At 41.3% G+C, this 20,750-nt stretch overlaps 2 protein-coding genes across 3 annotated transcripts in view; one reads left to right on the top strand and one right to left on the bottom strand.

The window, feature by feature from the left end:
- Positions 1-3,999: 3,999 nt before the first annotated feature.
- fam72a (family with sequence similarity 72 member A) lies at positions 4,000-8,295 on the bottom strand. Its single transcript, XM_034533332.1, is given in 6 exon segments — positions 4,000-6,552; positions 6,649-6,724; positions 6,727-6,774; position 7,212; positions 7,425-7,517; positions 7,742-8,295. Coding segments are annotated over 6 exon segments (450 nt in total). The 5' UTR covers positions 7,879-8,295; the 3' UTR covers positions 4,000-6,457.
- Positions 8,296-9,028: 733 nt separating this feature from the next.
- The window catches only part of srgap2 (SLIT-ROBO Rho GTPase activating protein 2), a 57,023-nt gene continuing 45,301 nt past the window's right edge, over positions 9,029-20,750 (top strand). The window contains exon 1 of one of the 2 annotated variants that reach the window (XM_034532476.1): positions 9,029-9,565. In XM_034532476.1, the coding sequence (XP_034388367.1) occupies positions 9,499-9,565 (67 nt within the window). In that variant the 5' untranslated portion in view covers positions 9,029-9,498. The remainder of the gene's footprint in view (positions 9,566-20,750) is intronic. The other variant, XM_034532477.1, reaches the window with a different exon arrangement.

Here is a 20,750-nt window from a genome sequence, read left to right on the forward strand (position 1 = left end):
GAGGGAAATATTTTGATAAGAAATGTACAGACCACATAACTGTTTCTCATCAATATCCATAATCTGTTAATGTTACATTTTAGTCGGTAATAATAGCATTTATAAATATACATTTCTTTTTAGGGTGAATTAGCTGTCTTTATTCCAATACGTTTCTTTGACAGAGGGTTGTATCTGGCTGCTACTCTCCCCGGTTGTCTAACTGTAGTCTCCATTAATGGTACAACTCCACCATCTAGTGTCAAGAAGGCAAAGGGATTTTGGCTGTGCACTGTCCCTGAACTCAAAGAAAAAATTAAGAAAGCAAAGTAAGTAACATTTTTTAAGGCAATACTTATAACCAGACCAGAACATTTCTGAATGTGCTTAATGACACTTAAAAGTGCAACCCCTTGTCCAAACGTAGGCAAAAAATGTATTCATGTATGTATTTATTAACACCAGAACAACAACTAAACTAAATCTATTATTAATGTGTTTTGTTAATAAAATGTATTTGCTTAATATATAATGTTGTATAAACTGTAGCAAAACAGGCATACATTTTCAATTGTGATCAACTAGGAAAACATGCTAAATGCTTTTCTTTTTCAATCAATGAAGCACATATGGATGTAAATAAATGTGTAATTTGTTGAATTTTAATACTGCTCACTAAATGCTATTATATTCAATATCATTTCTATTTGGTGAGGTGTCAGCAATGCTTATTTAAATCAACATTGCTCATACCTTGACTGAAGTATCATAACCACTAAATCAAAAGTCTAAGTTATTTTCCAAATCGACATATAACAGTCAACTGCATCTTTTTGCTATACGTCATATCTGTTAATTCATAATTCACGTACTTTCCCTCCTCAATTATTTCCATTTCTTGCCTTTGGCAATTTTACCAATAAAATGCTATTTGATATAATCTAATCATTCTTTTACTTGCTTATTTTTGCTCTGAGGACACCTATGGTTTTCTGTAGATTATTTGTGTTTAGTTCTATATTGTAGATTGCGTTATTATTAATTATGGAAATGTCCTTCCTCCACTTTTGACCATCTTGAGCAAAGGACCAAGATGGTGGACTTGTGTAACTATGACAACCAGAATTTTCACCATTATCACTGTGCCCTGAATTACAAGAATCCTTACAGATCACCATAGTGACGGGAACCTACAAAAACTAAATGTGTGGCATTTACAAACAGCTGTGTTTACAGAGTTCTCCCTTGATTAATAGGATTGCACATTTACCCAAATACATTCAACAAGTGTCTATTAAAATATCAATCATGGGAACCAATAGTGTCGATGTAATGTAATGAGAAGGAAGAACGGTCGTTTCTCAATATACTCGTATTTTTTAAAAATAATAAATAGGTTTATAGATGTATTAAGTGTCATTGCACCTCTAATCCAACAGAGTGCGCCAGAGTGTTCTCTATGCGACTTTCAACCAAAGCATCAGAGGGGTTTACTGTAGGTCTGAGTTTTTAATTAACCAGTTTGCTCCAGTTACTGTAATGTAAGTCCCGATACTAGATCATTTCACTTCTTTTTGCCATGATTCTCAGGACTTTGTTCATGTTAATTGTAATGCTGATTGGTATCTTCCTCACTCTCCTGTTGGTTGTGTTTCACCTGTAGGGCAGGTCAAATCACATCTTTAGCTTTCCAACTTCAATCTGAGGAGAGGTCTAATCAGCCAGTATTGAAAACACCTGTGACAGATGTGCAGAACCTTGAAGAATGTTTGAGTGAAACTGAAATCCTTTAAAGGTCCGTTTTTACTTGTGACTTTCATTTGTTTGAAAAGGATCCATTTCACATCATTTTGGTCATTTCGTTGTCACTCAGTTTCCCAGAAGTGAAGAATTTATTATTTGCAAGGACCAGAAAAGAATGTTTATTTTCAAATGTGGAAAGATTTTTTTTTTCAACAAGCAATATGCTCTCTTTGTTTTACTTATTCTGAGGCACTGACTACTTGAGCGGTTATAAAGGCTTTTTTTTCCTCAACAGTCAAAGCAGGAAAAGCCCAGCTGAAATAAACAACATTAATTGAATTCCACGCTGGCTTACTGCCATGGCTAACAAGGACATTTAAATGAAACAGGGTTTCATTAACATTATTGGGTGCACCTGTGCTTCCTGATGGTTACAACTGATCCAGGGAAAAGGTTCCATTTCCATGTTTGCTTCAGAAGATAATGAGTCTGTGATCATTCTGTCATTTTAAAGAATAATGCTGTGTAGAGACCTGCATCTTAAACTCACTGTGTCCACTCACCTGGCAGCTGTTTGTGTAAAACAGTTGCACACCTGCCTGCTACTATACGTTCCACATACCTGTCTGCCATTTACACACAGCAGCTGCCATATTAGCTCCATACCTGTCCGCCTGTTTTTATCATGGAAAACGCAATCAGGCAATACTCAGCCTTAAAGAACAAGTGAAGGAAAACAGGTTTTGCACTGTGATTCCTACTGTGAAATAACCGTGATTCACATCCTTCTGGCTGAAGACCCTCTAAAGGGCCTTATTATCACAGGTTGCATCATGTCTATGCATTGCAAGCAGTCCAACCTTGTGTTGTGTATTTGTGAAGCCGGGGTTGGTCTAACGGTTGTTTGTAAGTGCAGCAGATTCTAAGATTACTTGTGAAAACCACAACTATTTATTTTATGATTTTTCTTGCCAACACTGTACATGTCCCAACAGCAGCAGAGAATTCTTGAGTAGGAGGCATGCAAAAACAAATTACCAAACTTCAGCCAGCTCCTTCCAGGGTGAAACAATGACTATAGTTTCTTGGGGCACATGAACCTCATAATGCACAGAACTACAGATCAGGGAATCTGAAAAAAAAGACCAATTGTCTTTTGCCCTCACACCTGACTCTTATGTATTTATGGTTGAAGAATTGTGTCTTTTGTAGTAAGTCTAATGAATTTTCAATATACCCACAGCCATTCTTCCCTAACATTATCAACCTGTTTACAAAACAAATGCATCATATAACCTGTGTATAAATGCAGGAGAGCCCATCAGCTAAAGTGTCAATCTCCTCAGTGGAAAAGTTGTTGAGAAATATGAGAAATATGCAAAAAATCATGACTGAAACTTGATTCAGATTTTTTTTCTCATTCAAAATGGAGCTATAGCGCAAGTTCAGACAGGAAGACCATACCCCTCAAGCCCGCCATTTATTCCTCACGTCTGCCAATCATTTCTCACATGCTCACTCATTGTTTACTTGCTGTCATTGTTCTGCGCCATCAATCATGACACCAGCTGCGCAGATCAGCTGATACCCTCTATCCAATAAGCACACGGAAACAATTACATGGTTAGCCAATCATCTTGCTGATGTCTCATTTAAATATGACTGTCTCTCTACCTTCAGTTCATTCATGTTGCTGTTATGCACCCCTCCACCTCCCCATCTCCACCCAGTCTTCACGGATCCATCAACTCATCATTCCATCAGCCACCACCAGGTCTGGACTCCACGGGGGGATCCCATCTCGTTGCTGATCGGGGGCAGTCGGCCCTTCAATTGCAAATCTCCCGTAGAGTCAAGCGCCAAAGACTGAGACTTCATCATCACATATCATCTGTTAACAATAAACAACAGAAATGTATCCTTTCTTTATCCAACTGGTCTCTCCCTGATGGTGGGTGATAGGTTTGTAACTTGTGGCTAGAAATAAAACTAACTTGCCTGTTTTGAATTAATTCAGACTTCTGTCATCTGTACAAAGTTAGAGAGTACTCTGGGACATGTGTCAATGACATACCAGGCTCTTGTGTGTACCAGTGTAATAAGGATGATCTAAAACAAGACAAAAGTATATCATTATGATTTGTGAGAATGTGTGAGTAATGCCAATTCTGTTCAGAACTTTTCTGTGAAGCCCAGGTTAAGCAGCAGATATGGGGGTAGAAGTGAACGTTGATCTAAATTAGAAAAAATAAAGTTCCAAAAAGATATTTTGAAAAAAACAATTTTATTAATTTAACAAGCATACAAAAACAAATCTTTTTTTTTTCAAACTACCAATGCAGTTTCAGTGCAATTCCAAAATATACTTTTTTCAGCAAGGCATGTTAATCAAAGTTATTCACGTCAGAAACAGCCACTTAAATATGTTTTTTTTTTTATTATCTTGACAATTGTCCTAGCCAGAGGAAGCTCACAAGTGATACCTTCTTAAGGTAAACCTGTACACATCCAAAACAAAGCACTACATCACAAATTAAATACCTGAACAAAAACACAAGTACTGTAGCACAATACAAACCCAATGCATTTGTAAACAAAAAAGTATGTGGTTATAGGTATTTGTTTGTGGATTTAATAAATACCTAGCTAATAAACTGTGTCCTAACGGTTTACCATATTAACAGTATTCGCTGTGTGCAAGTGTAGCAGACGGTCAGTTATAACTTAAAAAGGTGAAGGGTGTGAAAGATTTCCTCCCATGTGTATTTTACCAAAACTTAAGGCTATAGCATAGATACACACAGAAGCCAATTCAGGTTTAAAAAAAAGACCTACTTCCTTAATCCTTTTTCTTCAGGTAAGAAGTGACATTCTATGTTTGTCGACAATGGACTGTTACTTTGAGACAGGGTCATAGCATCAGCAGGGCACAGCATTGAAACAATAACAGGAGGATGGCACTGCCAGAGCAGGACAGAGTTTTGCGGTTAAGTCCCTTGTGACTGGAACATGTTGAGGCATGTGTCTGACACAAGTCACACGACGGACTGAGTAAAAGGCCTGGTCAGTTGGTGATGACCAACTACCATGCAGCGTCAACCTCGAGTCCACAGCTCAACAAAGGTTCATTGTCAGCAATCACAGCATCAGTAAGGCCAATAGACAATTGAGGGTTGAGAGTTTTATGATCAGCTCCACTGACTGAAAATTATGAAATGCTATTCAATAAGCTGGTCTCAAATGAGACTATCTTTTTTAGAAGGGTAGCCCGTCTGCGAGTTCAATATCAAATCAATATTTGATACGTTTCATGATTCTTTGGAGTTGTCTTCATTTCAGCTGCTACATGAAACTGAACAGTAATAAAGAACACAGCATGGACACAGGCATCCATTTAGAACTCTTTGTTTTCATAATTTTGCTTAATGAGCCACATCAAAAGTGTATACGTTTTGTAAAGTGCACCTTGGTAGTTCCCATTCTAGCTTTCCTATATCATCATCAGTATTAAACTGGGAACGTATTACTGGAGTTGAGCTCTTACCAAAAACTAAACTAAACTCTCTATATGCAGCATTTGTAGGGCTTTTTGATCCTGTCTATTATTTATATAAATAATAGACAGGATCAAAAAGCCCTACAACATTGAGAAAACGTACTTTGCTGTGGATCACATTTGCTTTTGATGTTTCACAAATAAGCTTCAAATGAGAGTACTTGTGGCAAAAACATAACAAAGTACTTTTTGTAGTGTTTTTGCTTTTGTTTCTCGTATTCTTTTTAAGTCAAACCGTGATGTTTTTGCTAAACCTAACAAAGTAGTTGTTTGGCCTTCACCTAAAAAAAATATGGTCTTGGAGCTTCTTTTGTTTTTGTTGTTTGTTAACCACAGGTTAAAACTGCAACTGGGAGAAACAGGTTTCCCTTAAAATGTAATTGAGAGGGCAGTTTATGCTGCAGGGGAACGCACATTTGTACGAGACTAGGTGTTCAGTCAGCACTCAGCCACACAGAGAGAATATAAACTTTGAAGACATAACTCTTATGGGAGTTTTGCTTATATTCAATGTATAGATCATAAGAAAATTGGACTAAACGTAAACAGGGTGAAAAAGCACAGCATCCGTTGAGAAGTTCATTGACTTCTCATACCACACCCCCAACTTGGCATGAGGTCTATCAAAACATAGCTCAGTGAAGACTACGTGATGAGATGTAGCCTACACAAGATTACATGGTCTAGTTGTTTGTTATCAGCCACGTTTCATAGTAACCCATGAGATTTACTAGGAAAAGAATAAGAGAGTAAGAATGTGTGTGACATAGGTCTGTGCTTTTAACAGTGAAAAGTGATGAGTAAAGGCATGGCCACAGGTTCAAGTATAATTCAACACTAAAATTTACACAGAGCAAACAACTTTCGCTGCACTATTCACTGTGTGTGCCAGCTTTGGAGCACGTTGTGTTTCTGGCCACAACCCAATCAGTGATGATCCAGCAGGTGTTCTCCATCAGCTGTCAAAGGCAAAACACCTGCTGTGACATCACTTATGTGCACCATGATTTTAGTTTTCAACCCATATAGAGCAGTACAGCAGAACTTTCTGCCCCCATTTGATTCAGTATTAAATTGTCCTTTGAAGTGTCTCTTTTCTCAAGCATTGTTTGTAAACTCTTCTAACTCCACCTTAAAATGTTAGCTTTCCAGGTCTCTCACATTGTCCTCTTACCGTGCCTACCTAATACACTCCTCCTCTGATGGGTTTTCTGATTCTTCATTCTCACTGTCATCCAGTTCAGGAAGATCTCCCCACAGAAGCAAATTCAGACCTGTATAGACATTGGAGGGTGACCTCTTATGAAAACACATTCAACAGAGCAAAATGGCAAACAAGTCTAATGTTATCAAGAGGGGTTCATCCTGACCTGTCACATCCAGTCTGTTGAGAGTAGATACAGCATCGCTGTTGAACATCCAGAAATGGCCATTGTTACAGGAGAGATCAGGCAGGGTTTACAGGGGGCCACAACATGATAGCCCACAACATTACACTGGGAGAGGGAGGGAGATAGATAGATAAAGAAGAAACGTGTGTCAGCCTTTTTCTGGGGCACTTTTGAAAAGTGCTAACTCCACTCACGGGTATCTATTATCTAACATATGTTCTGCCCTCTGTACAACAACAACAACAACAACAACAAAAGGCCTGGGAAGACAAAAGAGGTTCCATAAAGCACCACACTTTTCTTTAGATGCAGAATGGCAAAAAGTCATTTTTAATAAACAATTAGTCTTCACTTGTTTCACAGAAAATGTATGAGCAACTATTTTGTATAATCCATTGTTTGAAAGACCTCAAATAAGAAACAACAATTATTTGGTTTCAGCTTCTTAAATATGATAATTTGCTTGCATTTCTCAAATATATATATAATTGTAAATGTAATATCTTTGAAATATACAAGATAAAATCCAATGGGCACTTTACACTAATCCTGAATAATTAATTGGCCAATTAAACATAAATGAAAACAATCAGTGGCTGTAGCTCTACATGTGCATAACATGAAACCTACGTGAGTAAGACCGACTTGTTTACTGTGATTAACTGTGGTGGCTGTGCTTTTTTTAAATCAACATCTCACATTTGCAGATGGTCCTCCTAAGCAAACCCTGCAGGCTGTAGAAGAACATGACATACCACTTGAGACATGCGATGTCTCTCAGTTTGCATTTGCAGCTTTCAGTAGAGTAGCAGCTGGCCACAAAGTCAACAGGTTCTTGGGGAGGGTGCGTGTAATGAGAAACAAACGGGTTTAAAAGGGTTAAACCCATTATGTAACACGTTCATGCAACAAAATCTGTTAATCACAGCGTGTCCCTAATCCCACCAAGTGATGAGTTAGAAGTCAGCTAGCTGCGGGTTGTTTCAGGTACATCTCACCCTGGCAACAGCAGACATAAACAAAGGCTCGCTGCATTGCTAACTAGATAGCACTTACCTATTGGGAGGTATATCAGTCTGAAAACAGCTCAACCTCGGTGTCTGCAAGAAGCACGGCTTTCATGCCCCTCGTGCAGAGCAGACTGTCACAAAATGTGCAGTTCACCTGGGTCACACACTTGTTTTTGAAATTAGCGTTCGATGTAGACATTGTTGTCCTGCTAAAATGGACGTGCTCTCTCGCTCTTTTTGCTCCCGGACAGCAAATGCAGCAGAACAACAAGGATCGTGGACTGATGTTGCTCACTATCGTTCAATTCGGGATAATAAAACTTCGACTTTCTGTTAATTTCGCAAGCGTTAACGCTAACAATTAACGTCCTTGTGCAAACGTTAGCCTTTCCTAACGACAACACGGAAGGCTAACGCTAACGTCAGTTTATAGAAAAAACTCACGGGATGTATCTATTTCCACGAAATGAATATTATAGAAAGAAACATGTTAGCTGGTTTATTGATAGATACGCGATATCGACAAATAGCTAGTCTATTTTACGCGACTGGCTCAGCATCCATTCGGATGTGGTTAACAGCTAGGTTAACTAAACCGCTGTCAGCATTGTTTACAATTTCCTGGTATTTAAGGGTACTTCCTGAAACTACCTTTTAAAAGACTCTATACCTGACTCTGATTGGATACTCTACATGGTAGCCAACGCCATTGGCCACCTTCATTACAAAGTCGGAATTTAATTGGTTATAAATGATCGTTGAAAAGCCCACTTTCCAAAATTTCCGAAGGCCAATTGGTGGGCTTGCGTGTCATTCAAAAGTAGTTTGACCAATCGTCACTTAAGGCGGTGCTGTCGTTCAGTTGGTGCATACAGTTGATGCGTGGAGAGGGGTTGTCTTTTAAATAGACAGCAACTGAAATGTTATATATTGTTGTGGCGGAGTACACATCAATTCAAATGCGTGTCCATCATGTCAAACAATATCACCTGTGGGCATAGATAAAGTAGCCAGGGTTAGAGAACTGCTTGGCTTTATGGGCAATTCGGGCGAAACGTAGCTCGCTATGTTCTTAGACAACTTTAGATAATGTGCCGGGTCGTAACGTTATTGGAAGTATGAAGTATATATGAAGTGGCAATTAAACCCACTTTTGCTTACTTTACCCATCCCCTGCATGCTCAAATTGCAACTGATCGGCCATATAGCTTGTCTGCAACAAATGTCTGCAACAAATGAAACCAAAATAAATGCTCTCCATGTGTGCATCCATGCCTGTCCTGTCCAGACCAGTCGAGACCAGCCTGCCCCTCCATGTCCACTCGGGTTTTCCTCCTCTCTCTCACTTCAGGAGGGGGGAGAGGAGAGCAGTTTAGTTTAGACAGGCGGCAGGGCAGCTGGCAGAGATAACGATACCCGCTCAGAGAAAAAATATATATCTAGAGAGAAACTTTTGGAAGTGCCAACTTCATGCTTTCGCTGATAATTTGAAAAAAGGGAATGAATCCCCTTTCACTTGAAGTTGTTTGCACCATAACCGGTTTTGAGGAGGCGGTGAGGCGCGGCGGCAGATGGGAAAATACAGCAGCAGCAGCGCCAAACTCACAATGCACCCGGAGTGAACAGAGGCAGGGAGACAATACCGATCCGCGGTTACACTGAGGAGCTGCGATTTCTTATCTGGGCTTTCTTTTTCTTTTCAAAACCCCGTTCCAGTGTGGCATCCATCAGGTCGACGGACGATTTTTTTTTTGTTTGCCCGATTGTGACAAAATTGACTTCGCTGCGAGGGTAAGCGGTTTGATCTCCAAACTCAGCCATGACGTCTCCGGCGAAATTCCGAAAGGACAAGGAGATAGTGGCCGAATATGAAACTCAAGTTAAAGGTAAAACTTAAAAAAAGCTTTCCATATGTTAAGATACAGCACAAGCGGACGCGATGTATCGTGAAATGTGTGCTTTTCTTCCTATAGAGCGGGGTTTCCTTGGTTTGGCTGACTACAAGGTTTTCTGTACCCCCACCTCTCTTTTCAGGCGTACAGGGTACGCTTCTCTTTGCTTTTCATCAGCACCATTTATAAAGATTAATTGTCAATATGCGGACGTTGACGATTCAATAACATCTATATTTGCAACCAGGACCAGAACATCATGATCAGCGTGTCTTAAAGCGTGCTCGCCTCTAATGCATCACATATTTGGCCAACAAAGACGGGGGAGGAAAAAAACTCGCGCAGAAATCTGTGTTTTTGTCCAGATGTGTACTCTCTATAATGATCTCTAAAAAAAAGCGTATGTGAAGGTGGTGTGTGTGTGTGTGTGTGTTCAGTGTAGACGACCCAGAAGGCTGGGGTTTCGACATGGAACAAGGCAGGGCGTTTTCTCTCCCTCGCTTTCTCCTATGTCTGTGCTGCTGGTGTGCGCTGTCGTCCGTGCATGCTGTATGTGTGTGTGTGTGTGTGTGTGTGTGTGTGTGTGTGTGTGTGTGCGTGCGTGTGCATGGCTTGAAAGCAAATTGCAGTTTAATGATCCATTTGTGCTACGGCTTGTCCTTTTGCATTGGTGTCTCCCCTACCCACGATCTTGGACATGGTAAAACAGATTGTAGTAGAGAGAGAGAGAGACGCACTGTTTCAGCTGGACAATGTCAGACAGAGCTACAGTGATTGCATATCAGATCTAGTTTAGGTTAGTGGGGTAAAGACTTGGGACGAGAGGGGAAGCTCAGAGGTGGAAGGAAAGGGGGATGGGGTGTGGAAGAGAGAGCGAGGACAGGATATTGCTCTCTTTCATGGACGGAATGTTTCCAGTGCACACACTTCTTATGTCCTTTTTAAGAACGCGCGTCCTCTTCCCAGCTTTGTCTCTAGCATCATCATCACCTGGTAGCCTTCCTATTCACTTTTTGAGCTGCAGCCACCTGTAACTTTGCAGGATAGAGCAACACGTTAGTGAAAGGCAGTTGGGTTGTGGAACATGTTGTCACAAATCCTTATGTTGGTATACTTGAATTTCTGTTGCTGATATACAGACAGATGACACATTAAGGAAAAAACTACACATGTTGTCTTAGTAAAGTGTGTTGACACCAACAGCCGCCAAAATGGCAACACAATTCTGGAACTCTACTGGAGGGATAAGCATGTTCTTCCAAAAGATAATCATAGGTGTTAAAAATGAACTGACATCCGATTACTTTGAATGTCCTCTGAGTTTGTTATGTTTCACCACTCCATCCAAGTGTATCCTTTAATTTCTCACTTCTCTACTCTGTTACTTCTCTACACAACATCTGGGTGGGGGTTTGATTTGGTCACGTAGTCTAACAGGTAGTCTTGTCAGTTAAATGAATGGAGGGTTAAAATCTGGGTAACTCGACTCATTGTTTACCACCTCTTATTAGCCACTTCCTTTTGTTTACCTGCCTATCTGCAGACTCCTTTAACTGTCACCACAGTGACATTAGCGCTGTTGTCTCAATGTCCCAGTAGACCGTTGTTCATGCTTGCCAGCCTGTGTAAAGGCTCTCTGTCCGTGCTGCATTGTGGGGGTCGTCTGCTATGTTTGTGAGCTTGTGGACTTAATGTTTGTCCATCGACCCTCTGCATCGATTCCTCCTGTCAGTTACTTCACAGCTCCCGAGCCATCTATCGCGTTGAGCTATCTCACTCTGTCCTCACGTTTTTCCACATACCGTCTTCCTTATCTGGACCGAACAGATGAAAGGATAAACCTGTGCATCCTCATTACGGTTTGGTGTGTGGGTTCTTCCATCTGTGTCTCCATGTGCTGTGTGTCTGCTGTGACATTCCCAGCAGTCTTCCTTTTCTGGGAGACACAGACAGTCTGTCATTACTCTGCACGCTGCTGATATTCTCTAATGGGTGGTATCAAGCAGCAATACACAGAGCACCTATACACATCACGTCTCTGTCTCCCTGCATTTGCAAACACACATCTGTCTTATTTATATTTTTTCTTTAAGTCATGCTGTTGCAGCTGTCAGCTAGCCGGAGAATCCAACCTGTATGGCTAGTTATCAGGCAACATGAATAGTATTTTCACTCTGCAGTCGCCAACTGCAGCATCATGTGGGAAATGCATGTAAATCCTCCCGTGGCTTACATTCGTACATCTCTGCTGCAGGAGAGGAAGATGCATGATGCACATTCTAACCCACACCCGCACACACACAGCAGGGCTCCACAAAATAACTCAAGCACTTGATGAATGCATTGATCCTTAACATTTTCAAGACCCTCCCCTGCCCATGTTGATTTAAGGCGGTTATGTTTTTGGTTTGTTTGTCAGCAGGGATACATACAGGAATAAATACTGTCTTGATGTTCATGAAACTTGGTGTTAGGGTGAAGCAAGGGACATGAACAACAAGCAATCCAAATTATTCTTCACTTTTGTTAACATTGCAAGACAGAGCATGGCCTTGGCGTAGGTCTGGCTAAAGGAATGTCATGGACGCTGTCATCTCACCTGCTGACATGTGAGGTAAAGAATATTGCTTTTACACACACACACACACACACACACACACACACACACACACACACACACATGCATGTCAATGCTTAAATAACCCCATCCTTTTCTCAGCCTGTGTTATTTCACAAAGGCAGAGTGCTCTAATATTGGATTCTGGCTGATGCAAGGAATGTTCCATACTGCTCAGGAAGAGAGTGTGAGTGAGTGAGTGAGTGAGACAGAGACTGAGACACAGAAAAAAAGAGAGTAAATGAAAGGGGGGACGAAAAAGGGAAACATAGCAAGAGAAAGTGAGTGAGACACATTTAAAGAGCGATAGGAATGTTCTAACACAGATATACATGGTTATACAACACGCCTAAATGGAGTTAAGGAATGAGCTTAGCACCTTCCACTTATGTGGAATTGAATCAAGAAAGCTGCTTTTGCTCTTAGAAAGACTCCTAATTTCTCTGCGATTTGTCACTATTTCAAGCTTCATCACATTTATCCAGTCAATCGACCAGCTATCACCACCAACCTTCACATACCAGTCAGCAAGCTTACAGGGATAATTAAGTGGAAAGCTTCAATTCAGGCAATGTGAAACATTGTGGAGGAAAATGAGGGAGTGCTGAGTCTTTAAAAACATTTGACAGATGTTTCATTTTTCAAATACATTTTGGCTCAGCGCTTCAGCATCTGTCAGAGTTTTACACATCCCTGAAGTGGCTGCCTTTGCAAATAATTATCACTGCTTTCACTGAGGAAACATATTGATTTTGGTGAGTTTTATTTTTTATAAATACAGAAAGATACTCATCCCTCCTCAGGGGGAACAGATCAACGTCATATCTGCAGCAGAGCTTGAATGAGTTCATTACTCTTGAAAATGATCAGTCTACTTCTGTATGGAGATACTACCCGTGTCCTCTTTGCGTGTGAGTATTTAGTAGACCAATAAAACATGTTCAGCACTTCATCAGATAAGCTGACCATACAAACTGAAATGGTTTGTGTCCGCCTACGTGGACATTACTAAGCTGCCTGTTTAACACACACACATATGATTTAAGATAAATGTCTGCTTTCATATAGGAAAGGTGGTGACACAGCAGGAGGCAGGAGGCAATCAGGAGTGTGTGTGTGTGTGTGTGTGTCAGAGTGCGGGGGAACAAAGAGGGGGAGGGGGGGGGGGATAAAAAAAGCTAACAGTGTTTAAAATAATCAGCCAGGAAGGATGTTTATGTGAAACTGAGGTTCAGGAATCTCAAACGGTCAAACACACACGGATCACACAGGAAGTGTATGTGAAGCTTCCTGTTTGGGCCCACAGCTGTGTCCGGCAAAGGCCTTTCATATTATTACACACACAGACTTAATGCTACGGTTCTCGATGTGTGACAATTCAGCACATACTATAGGCCACAATAGAGAAGAACTGAGAAATAAAGGTTTTAGTTTTTTTTTTAAAGAGTGCATCCTCTATTCCCTTTCGAGACACACTAGAAGTGCGTGTGTGTGTGTGTTTGTTTGTCGTAGCTGTTGCTTGTGCTGCGTCAGCAACAGACACAATGTGGCTTCTTCATTTCTGTTCCCTCATTCTTCAGTATTCAATATGACAATTTACGACAGTGCTGCTGCGGCACCTGTGCGAAAACACACAGCGGTAAATTTACCAACACAAGTGCTGATTAGGCACATACACACAAACAGAGCGCTGCTTACAAGCCAGTGAGTGTATGATTGAGATGTCTAACTCGTCCCTGCCTACACCCCTACCTTCTGGTATAAACGATAGCTGAGAGATAGAAGAGATATGTCTGCTATCACCATGTATTGCATATTAACCTGTACAGGTGTGCTACAACACCAGGTGTATCAGATCTAAGATGTCATTTCCAGAGAGATGAAGGAATAGATTGAGAAGGCTGGAGAATGAATGAAAAATAGGCTGTCGGTGAAGCTAAGTGACTAAGGTCAGAATGCAGCTGCTGTTCATTGGTGCCAGATGTTCTAGGTGCTCTGATTGGGCAACAGATGCGCCGTCTGACCTGGTTGGCAAATTTTGACGCTCTGGCTGCCACCCGTTTAGATCTTCAGCACTGAGGCATGTTGGGATTGGTTAAAATGTCCCCTCTGTGTGTGTGTGTGTGTGTCATTAAATTCAGTATATATAACCAGAGATATTAAAGGAATACTTTTACATTGTCCTATGGTTGACACTAATTGGTAATTTCCACTATTTTATACATTTTTTATTGTTTTCTCAATCAAGTGATTATTTGGTCTTCAAAATGTCCAGAAAATAGTCATGAGAAAGATTCCCATGACTCCAAATCAAATCAAAGATGTACAAGTTTTAAAAGCTGCAACAAGCTAACTTTGGGCGTTTTTGTTAAAAGTTTAACAAATCATTTATCAGAAGCACTACCAATTTATTGTATAATTGTTTTACCTCTAACACACACACACACACACACACACACACACAGAGCAACAGCAGAGCAACCGGTGAGAGGGTGTAAAAATGTAAAAACTAGAGCAGTGCTCAGGCCTCCCCTCTCTCTCTCACACACACACACACACACACACACACACACACACACAGTGACCGTCAATCCCAAACTCCCTCTCCCTCATTCTTTTTCTTTCTCTCAGCCTACATCCAGTGAACAATCAAACCCTTGTGGAAAGAACTGCCGATCTTCAACTCAAACTCTCTGTTTTTCTCACTCCTCCTTTCTCCCCCTCTCCTTTTCTGTCTCACTCTTTTCCTCTCCCATGATGTTTGTCGGTTGTGATGAAAGGTGACACATTTTCGACCCACCTCACATGGCAGCTTAAACCAATAATAATCATAATCATCACTTTATGACTTCAGCATATGGGACACTCACCGTTACGAGAGAGAGAGAGAGAGAGAGAGAGAGAGAGAGAGAGAGAGAGAGAGAGAGAGAGAGAGAGAGAGAGAGAGAGAGAGAGAGAGAGAGAGAGAGAGAGAGAGAGAGAGAGAGAGAGAGAGAGAGAGAGAGAGAGAGAGAGAGAGAGAGAGAGAGAGAGAGAGAGAGAGAGAGAGAGAGAGAGAGAGAGAGAGAGAGAGAGAGAGAGAGAGAGAGAGAGAGAGAGAGAGAGAGAGAGAGAGAGAGAGAGAGAGAGAGAGAGAGAGAATAATGCTCCCGGGGGACGCCAGAGGAAACAGGTTGTGTTTGAACAGCCCTAGCAGGAGAAGAAAAAGCAAGGAGTCTGACCAATGAGAGAAAGCGGGGGGGGGGAAACTGTGAAATGTGCAACAGAAGGCCTGAATGGAAGAGCATTTCTTAGAAGTGTAAAAATTAAACTAAGGCCATCTACTCCTTCTTACGTATGATCCATCTGTTCACGTATGAGTGTTCCACTCCCCATCTCCATCTCTCTCTCTCTCTCTCCCTCTCCCTCTCCCTCTCTCTGCCTCACTCCTTCCCCCCTCCATCAGCAGCTTCTCTCTGTATGTAGGCAGAGTTGGTTGCTAAGGTTACGGAATTGCCCCCATTTTTCTGGGTTTGTGAGGAGGAGAGGGAAAATGAGAACGAATAATGTAGATTTGTGTCCCCTGTCGGGTCTGGCTAATCAGGTTACATGTACACACACTTCGATTCCATTTTGAACCATGGTCTTTTTAGTTTTTCTCTTTTAGCTGTCTTGCTTTTGCATTCCTGCTCTCCATTTTGCTCTCCTCTGCCTCCTTTATTCCTTATTTTCATCGCTTTCTTTTTTCATGGTGGAACTGCTGTTTCCTCATCTCCCCCAGGGTGTGTGTGTGTGTGCGTGTGTGTGTGTGTGATGAAGGGAAGCTGGTTTGATTAAAGGAAATTCTGAATAGTTGTTTCTTGAAAATAATTTGGCTTGTCACTGATGTTTTAAGCTTGATATTTATGAAAGTCCGAGGTCGCATTTTAAGCATGCATCGACATCAAACACTTAGTGCCAAGAGGATGGGTGGTTTGTGCTGCTATCAATAAGAGCATTTCAGTTGTGTGTGTGTGTGTGTGTGTGTGTTGGAACTGGGCAATCACTGCATGCTGGCACTCACCATTCATTTTCACACCTCTGCTAATGCCGTTTTAATGAAGCCATTCATCACTTCTTCTCAGCTGAATCTGCATCACTTGCACACAAGCCGCTTGCCTCTCGCTCGCTCTACTCTTTTCTTCTATGCATGTGAGTGAGGACACAGTGTTCTTCCCCCTGGTTGCTATGTAGATGCACCAGTTCTATTTTAGTTGTTCCCAGCATTAAAGCTGCTCTGGTTGAGATTTCCCCTATTTTCACCCAGTGTTTGTTGCTGCACATACGCAGGCTTACAGATAGAGAGGCTTGTTTAACGTGCTAAGTCTTAGCTTTACTAAACCTACTTTGAATGTGGGAGTAATGTAGTTTTCTTTCCCACAATCTCTCTCACACACACACACACACACACACACACACGCACAAACACTCTCTCTCTCTCTCTCTCTCTCTCTCTCTCTCTCTCTTGTATGGGTAGAAGGAAGCTAGATGGCTGAATAGGAGCATCACCTGCTCTGATCTTAAACAGTAAGATTCGGCCCTTCATTCCTTGCTTCAGGCCCCCTCACTTCTCACTCAAACCAGATGCACTGCCTCCACAAACATCACTTAAACAGCGGGCTGGCTGTGCAGTCGGTGTTTGTGTGTGTGTGCTGCTAACATGTTGACCTTAGCTGGAGGTTACATCGAGGTCACTGTTAACCAGTTATGTAGCAGCAGGAAGTCGATGTAGAGATCAGACTTCCTCCTGTCGCCTTCCTTTTTCACTCATCCACGTGGGACACCTTGTGATAGGAGGCCCCCGCTGTGTACACACAAGGAAACTGTTCTGCATGTGTGCAGACTCACAACAAGAAAGGCTAAATGTCACACATGCCACCTGACTCAGTGACATGACCTGCATGAGTGGTTGACCTGAACAGGTTTTAGACGTTGAACATGAATGCGGTACTCTATCGCTTATGAATCTGAGAGGGATGCTCATTTAATTTCCAGTTTTTTTAAAAACATTTAAATGCAGTGTTCTCTTAACAGCAAAAGGTAGAAACCAACAGGGGTTGTGTGGAAGTGTGTGGACAGAACTGAAATTAAAACGCATCTCTATTTAAATATACTGTATGCAATTGGTGATGTGTAGGGAACTGCATTTGCAGATATGAGTTAGTGTGAGTATAGTGACAACTAGAAGTCGACTAAAGACAGGTTTCATATGATTTAGCTAATTTTGAGTTAAATGCCGGTTCAGAGGAGGTGCATTATTTGCACACTCATCTCCAAGCTCATATCAGTATACATATTGGGTGTGGTTGTATGCGTCTGATTGCTTGCCTTCCTGAATGAATTTATGTATTTGAGTGTGCTTGACTGACATGTCTCAGTGCTGTGGTTGGCCTGGTGTGGATGAACCTACCCTGAAAATGTGGTGTACCTGCTGCAGACATTGTGCTTGATATAGGCGCACATACCTCAGGCCCGAAATGTATCGCACTAGTTTCTTGATGGCAGACTCTTTGTCTTGTTCTGCCTCTCAGTGAGCGTGGCCAGGGGGCAACAGTGTCTGTGAGAAACATGCTGATATGTGCTGTTCACTCATGCATATTTAAGCGTGTCCTGAGGCATTGGAATATGTACTGTCAAAAGTCTCTAAACCTGTCATGTACAAACCCAACAGAGAGAGAGAGAGTTTGGATCTTTGTTGTGCGACTGCATGATAAGTGTTGTACATGTTGTATTTTAATGTATGCATGTACAATTTGTTGAAAAGGACGAGGGAGATTTTTTTCCAAGTTTCATTGCACTTTTAAATCATTATTATGTGTCAATGCTATAGTAAAGTGGTTAGGTCGATGCAGTGCTGCTTCCTTTTCCGGGTGGTGTTTGACGCAGGTTGGATTGAAGATAGATTGATAGTTAGATACTTTATTAAATTGTTTTGTTCCAGCAGCATGTATACATAAAGTAAAGCAATATTAAATATAAAAATGCACAATATATACAAAAAATAGAATAAGTCAATACCAAAAGGTGACTATCAGAGTTGGATTGTGTTGGTAAGAATCACACAAAAATACATTGAGTCCTTAGATGGTCTTAATTAAAGTATATTAATATATAATATGTATAATTGAGCAAGGACTTAATGAAGCACAATATTGCAGCTCTTCATCATCACTGACAACATATTACAGCAATGTGTGCTAAGACAACTAATAAATAACTGGACCACAAACACTAATATTTAGCCCTGGGCAATATAGAGAAAATCAAATATCACAATGTGTTTGACTAAATACCTCAATATCACGATTGCAGTTATATATGTAGAGTTGACCATTGCTGCTTTTACACAATGAGATTGTTTGGATGTAATGATCGAAGCTACATATTTGAACAGCTAGAACAATCTGGTATGTCCAGACATCACTTTACTGTAAAGCAGTATTTAAAACCAGGAAAGGACAACACACATATTGTAATATCTAAAATATGTGACCCAGTCTCTTATCCAGATATTGATATAATATCAATGTATTGTATAGCCCTACTAAAAATGTCACATATGCACAATGCAGTATATTGAGTTTATTGGGTGTATAGGAATAAACTTAGTTCCAGTGCATAATGCATTGTTACGGCTTCATATAGTAAATGCAATTGTGCATTCTGTATTTTTTGCAACAGCTGAAGCACTGTCATACATTGTTATTTTCATAAAAATGGCATCAGTAGGTGTGTTGTGAAACGCCAGCGTCTACAATATAGCGTTGCTCTACTCTGGGAATCTTTTGGTCAGTGTCCCTCGCCCTGTGCACAGGGCCCACAGCACAGTGTATAGCCCATGTGCTGTGGGATACCCCTCTCAGATTACTGCCATAGCTTCTCCCCTCACCCTCCCTCTGCTGCCTTCCCCCTTCACATTCCGACTCATTCCATGTGCTTCAAACAGAGTGGAAATGGGAACATCCCTCTCCATGCACACACACACACACACACACTCATTCCTGCTGTGCAATGGTCCATGTAGAACAGGGGTTGGTGTGGAGTTGATCTTCATACAGAGAATACACAATGTGCATCACACTTTGTTAGGAAGTAGACATTTGCCGAGACCTGTGCTGAGCTGAAAGGTGGGGAAGACCAAGTGTTTTTTCTTGGAAATAAGCGGGGATGAGTATCAGAATGATGGAGAGGCTGACAAAGAAGACAAGAAGAAGAAAGGGTGGGGCATCCCATCAATCACTTCATTACATTTGTGGCACAGCCGCTTGACACAAGCATGTTCTGGTGCCCCCAACACTTTCCACATGTTGCCCCTCCCACTCCCTTTCTCTCTGTCATTTCTTTATGTCTGAGTGCAGCATTGCATGTTAGATTTTGCTGTCCATGACATATATGCATGTACACACAGGCATTCTCTGTGTGTAAAGGTTGCAGTGGGAGGCAGCGGGCTAAGTGTGAGTGGGGCCCTTGTGCTGATGGTATTCGCACAGAGGAATGTGGAGGAGAGAGATTCCCAATCTGGAGTGGTGGATTCCCACTGCTGGATCTAAGCACGCATTAAAGCCTTTAGGAGGCTCTAAAAAACTTCATCCATGTCAAAATGTTCACCACCAATGCAGTAGTTGGCAAGCACTACTTAGCTCTGACATCCGAACTTGGGAGTCTGCTGTTGAAGCGTTTATATTACTTAAAATGTCAGCCCTGATTGATTTGACAACACCTGTTGTTACTGGTAACAGTCTCATGAGTTCTAGATCGATCACTGGGGTCAGAAAGCACACCCTGAGTGGCTACTCTGAGCAGCCAAACCAACATTGTTTTAACAAAGAAGGCCAAAGATGACACTGTAAACTCATTAACATAGGTAGCCTTTACGTGAAATGTGCACGTCCTGGCTTTTGTCTTTCAATGTGCAAACATTGTGAATCCCGTGTGTGTTGGCATGCAACTATAACCTCTTGTGCCAGCGTGTACACATACTAAGGCTGATCCACACCGCAGCGGCGTAGCTTCAAATCTGACTTGCGCTTGTACTGTATGTTGTCCCTCCTGTCTAAATCTGTCCTGTCAAAATAAGGCACAAAAGGCCAAACAAACAATAGAATCTGCTACAGAATGCTTTTACATTGAGTGTTTATTGCATCGTGTCAAATGCTCGTCATGAATAGCATTAACATGGTGCGTGGTATTTGATCAAAAGAAATGTAACTATAATACAAGAAAAGACAAACGCATTATTTCCTCTTTGCAGGACTTTTTACTTTTTTGGGGGGGTGGAGCAACAAGGCAATGCTTTTCAGCAACTCTTTGAGGAGATTGTGTAAAAAATAAATTAAAAAAACACAGAATTCCAGAAAAACAAACCTGCAGTGATGTTTTTGGCAAAAATTATATTAAAGCCAGTATTGGATCTCCACACAACAAGTTGACACTTAATGCCCATTGTTTCCAGCGTCTCTGTTACCGATAATGGCCAGGAAGGCTTACTGTATGTGTGAGTCAGGTCCCTGGCTGTGTCCCTCTCCATTGTCTTTGCTCTTACTG

The sequence above is a fragment of the Cyclopterus lumpus genome, chromosome 5 (genome assembly GCF_009769545.1).
Source record: "Cyclopterus lumpus isolate fCycLum1 chromosome 5, fCycLum1.pri, whole genome shotgun sequence".
Taxonomy (NCBI): Eukaryota; Metazoa; Chordata; class Actinopteri; order Perciformes; family Cyclopteridae; genus Cyclopterus; species Cyclopterus lumpus.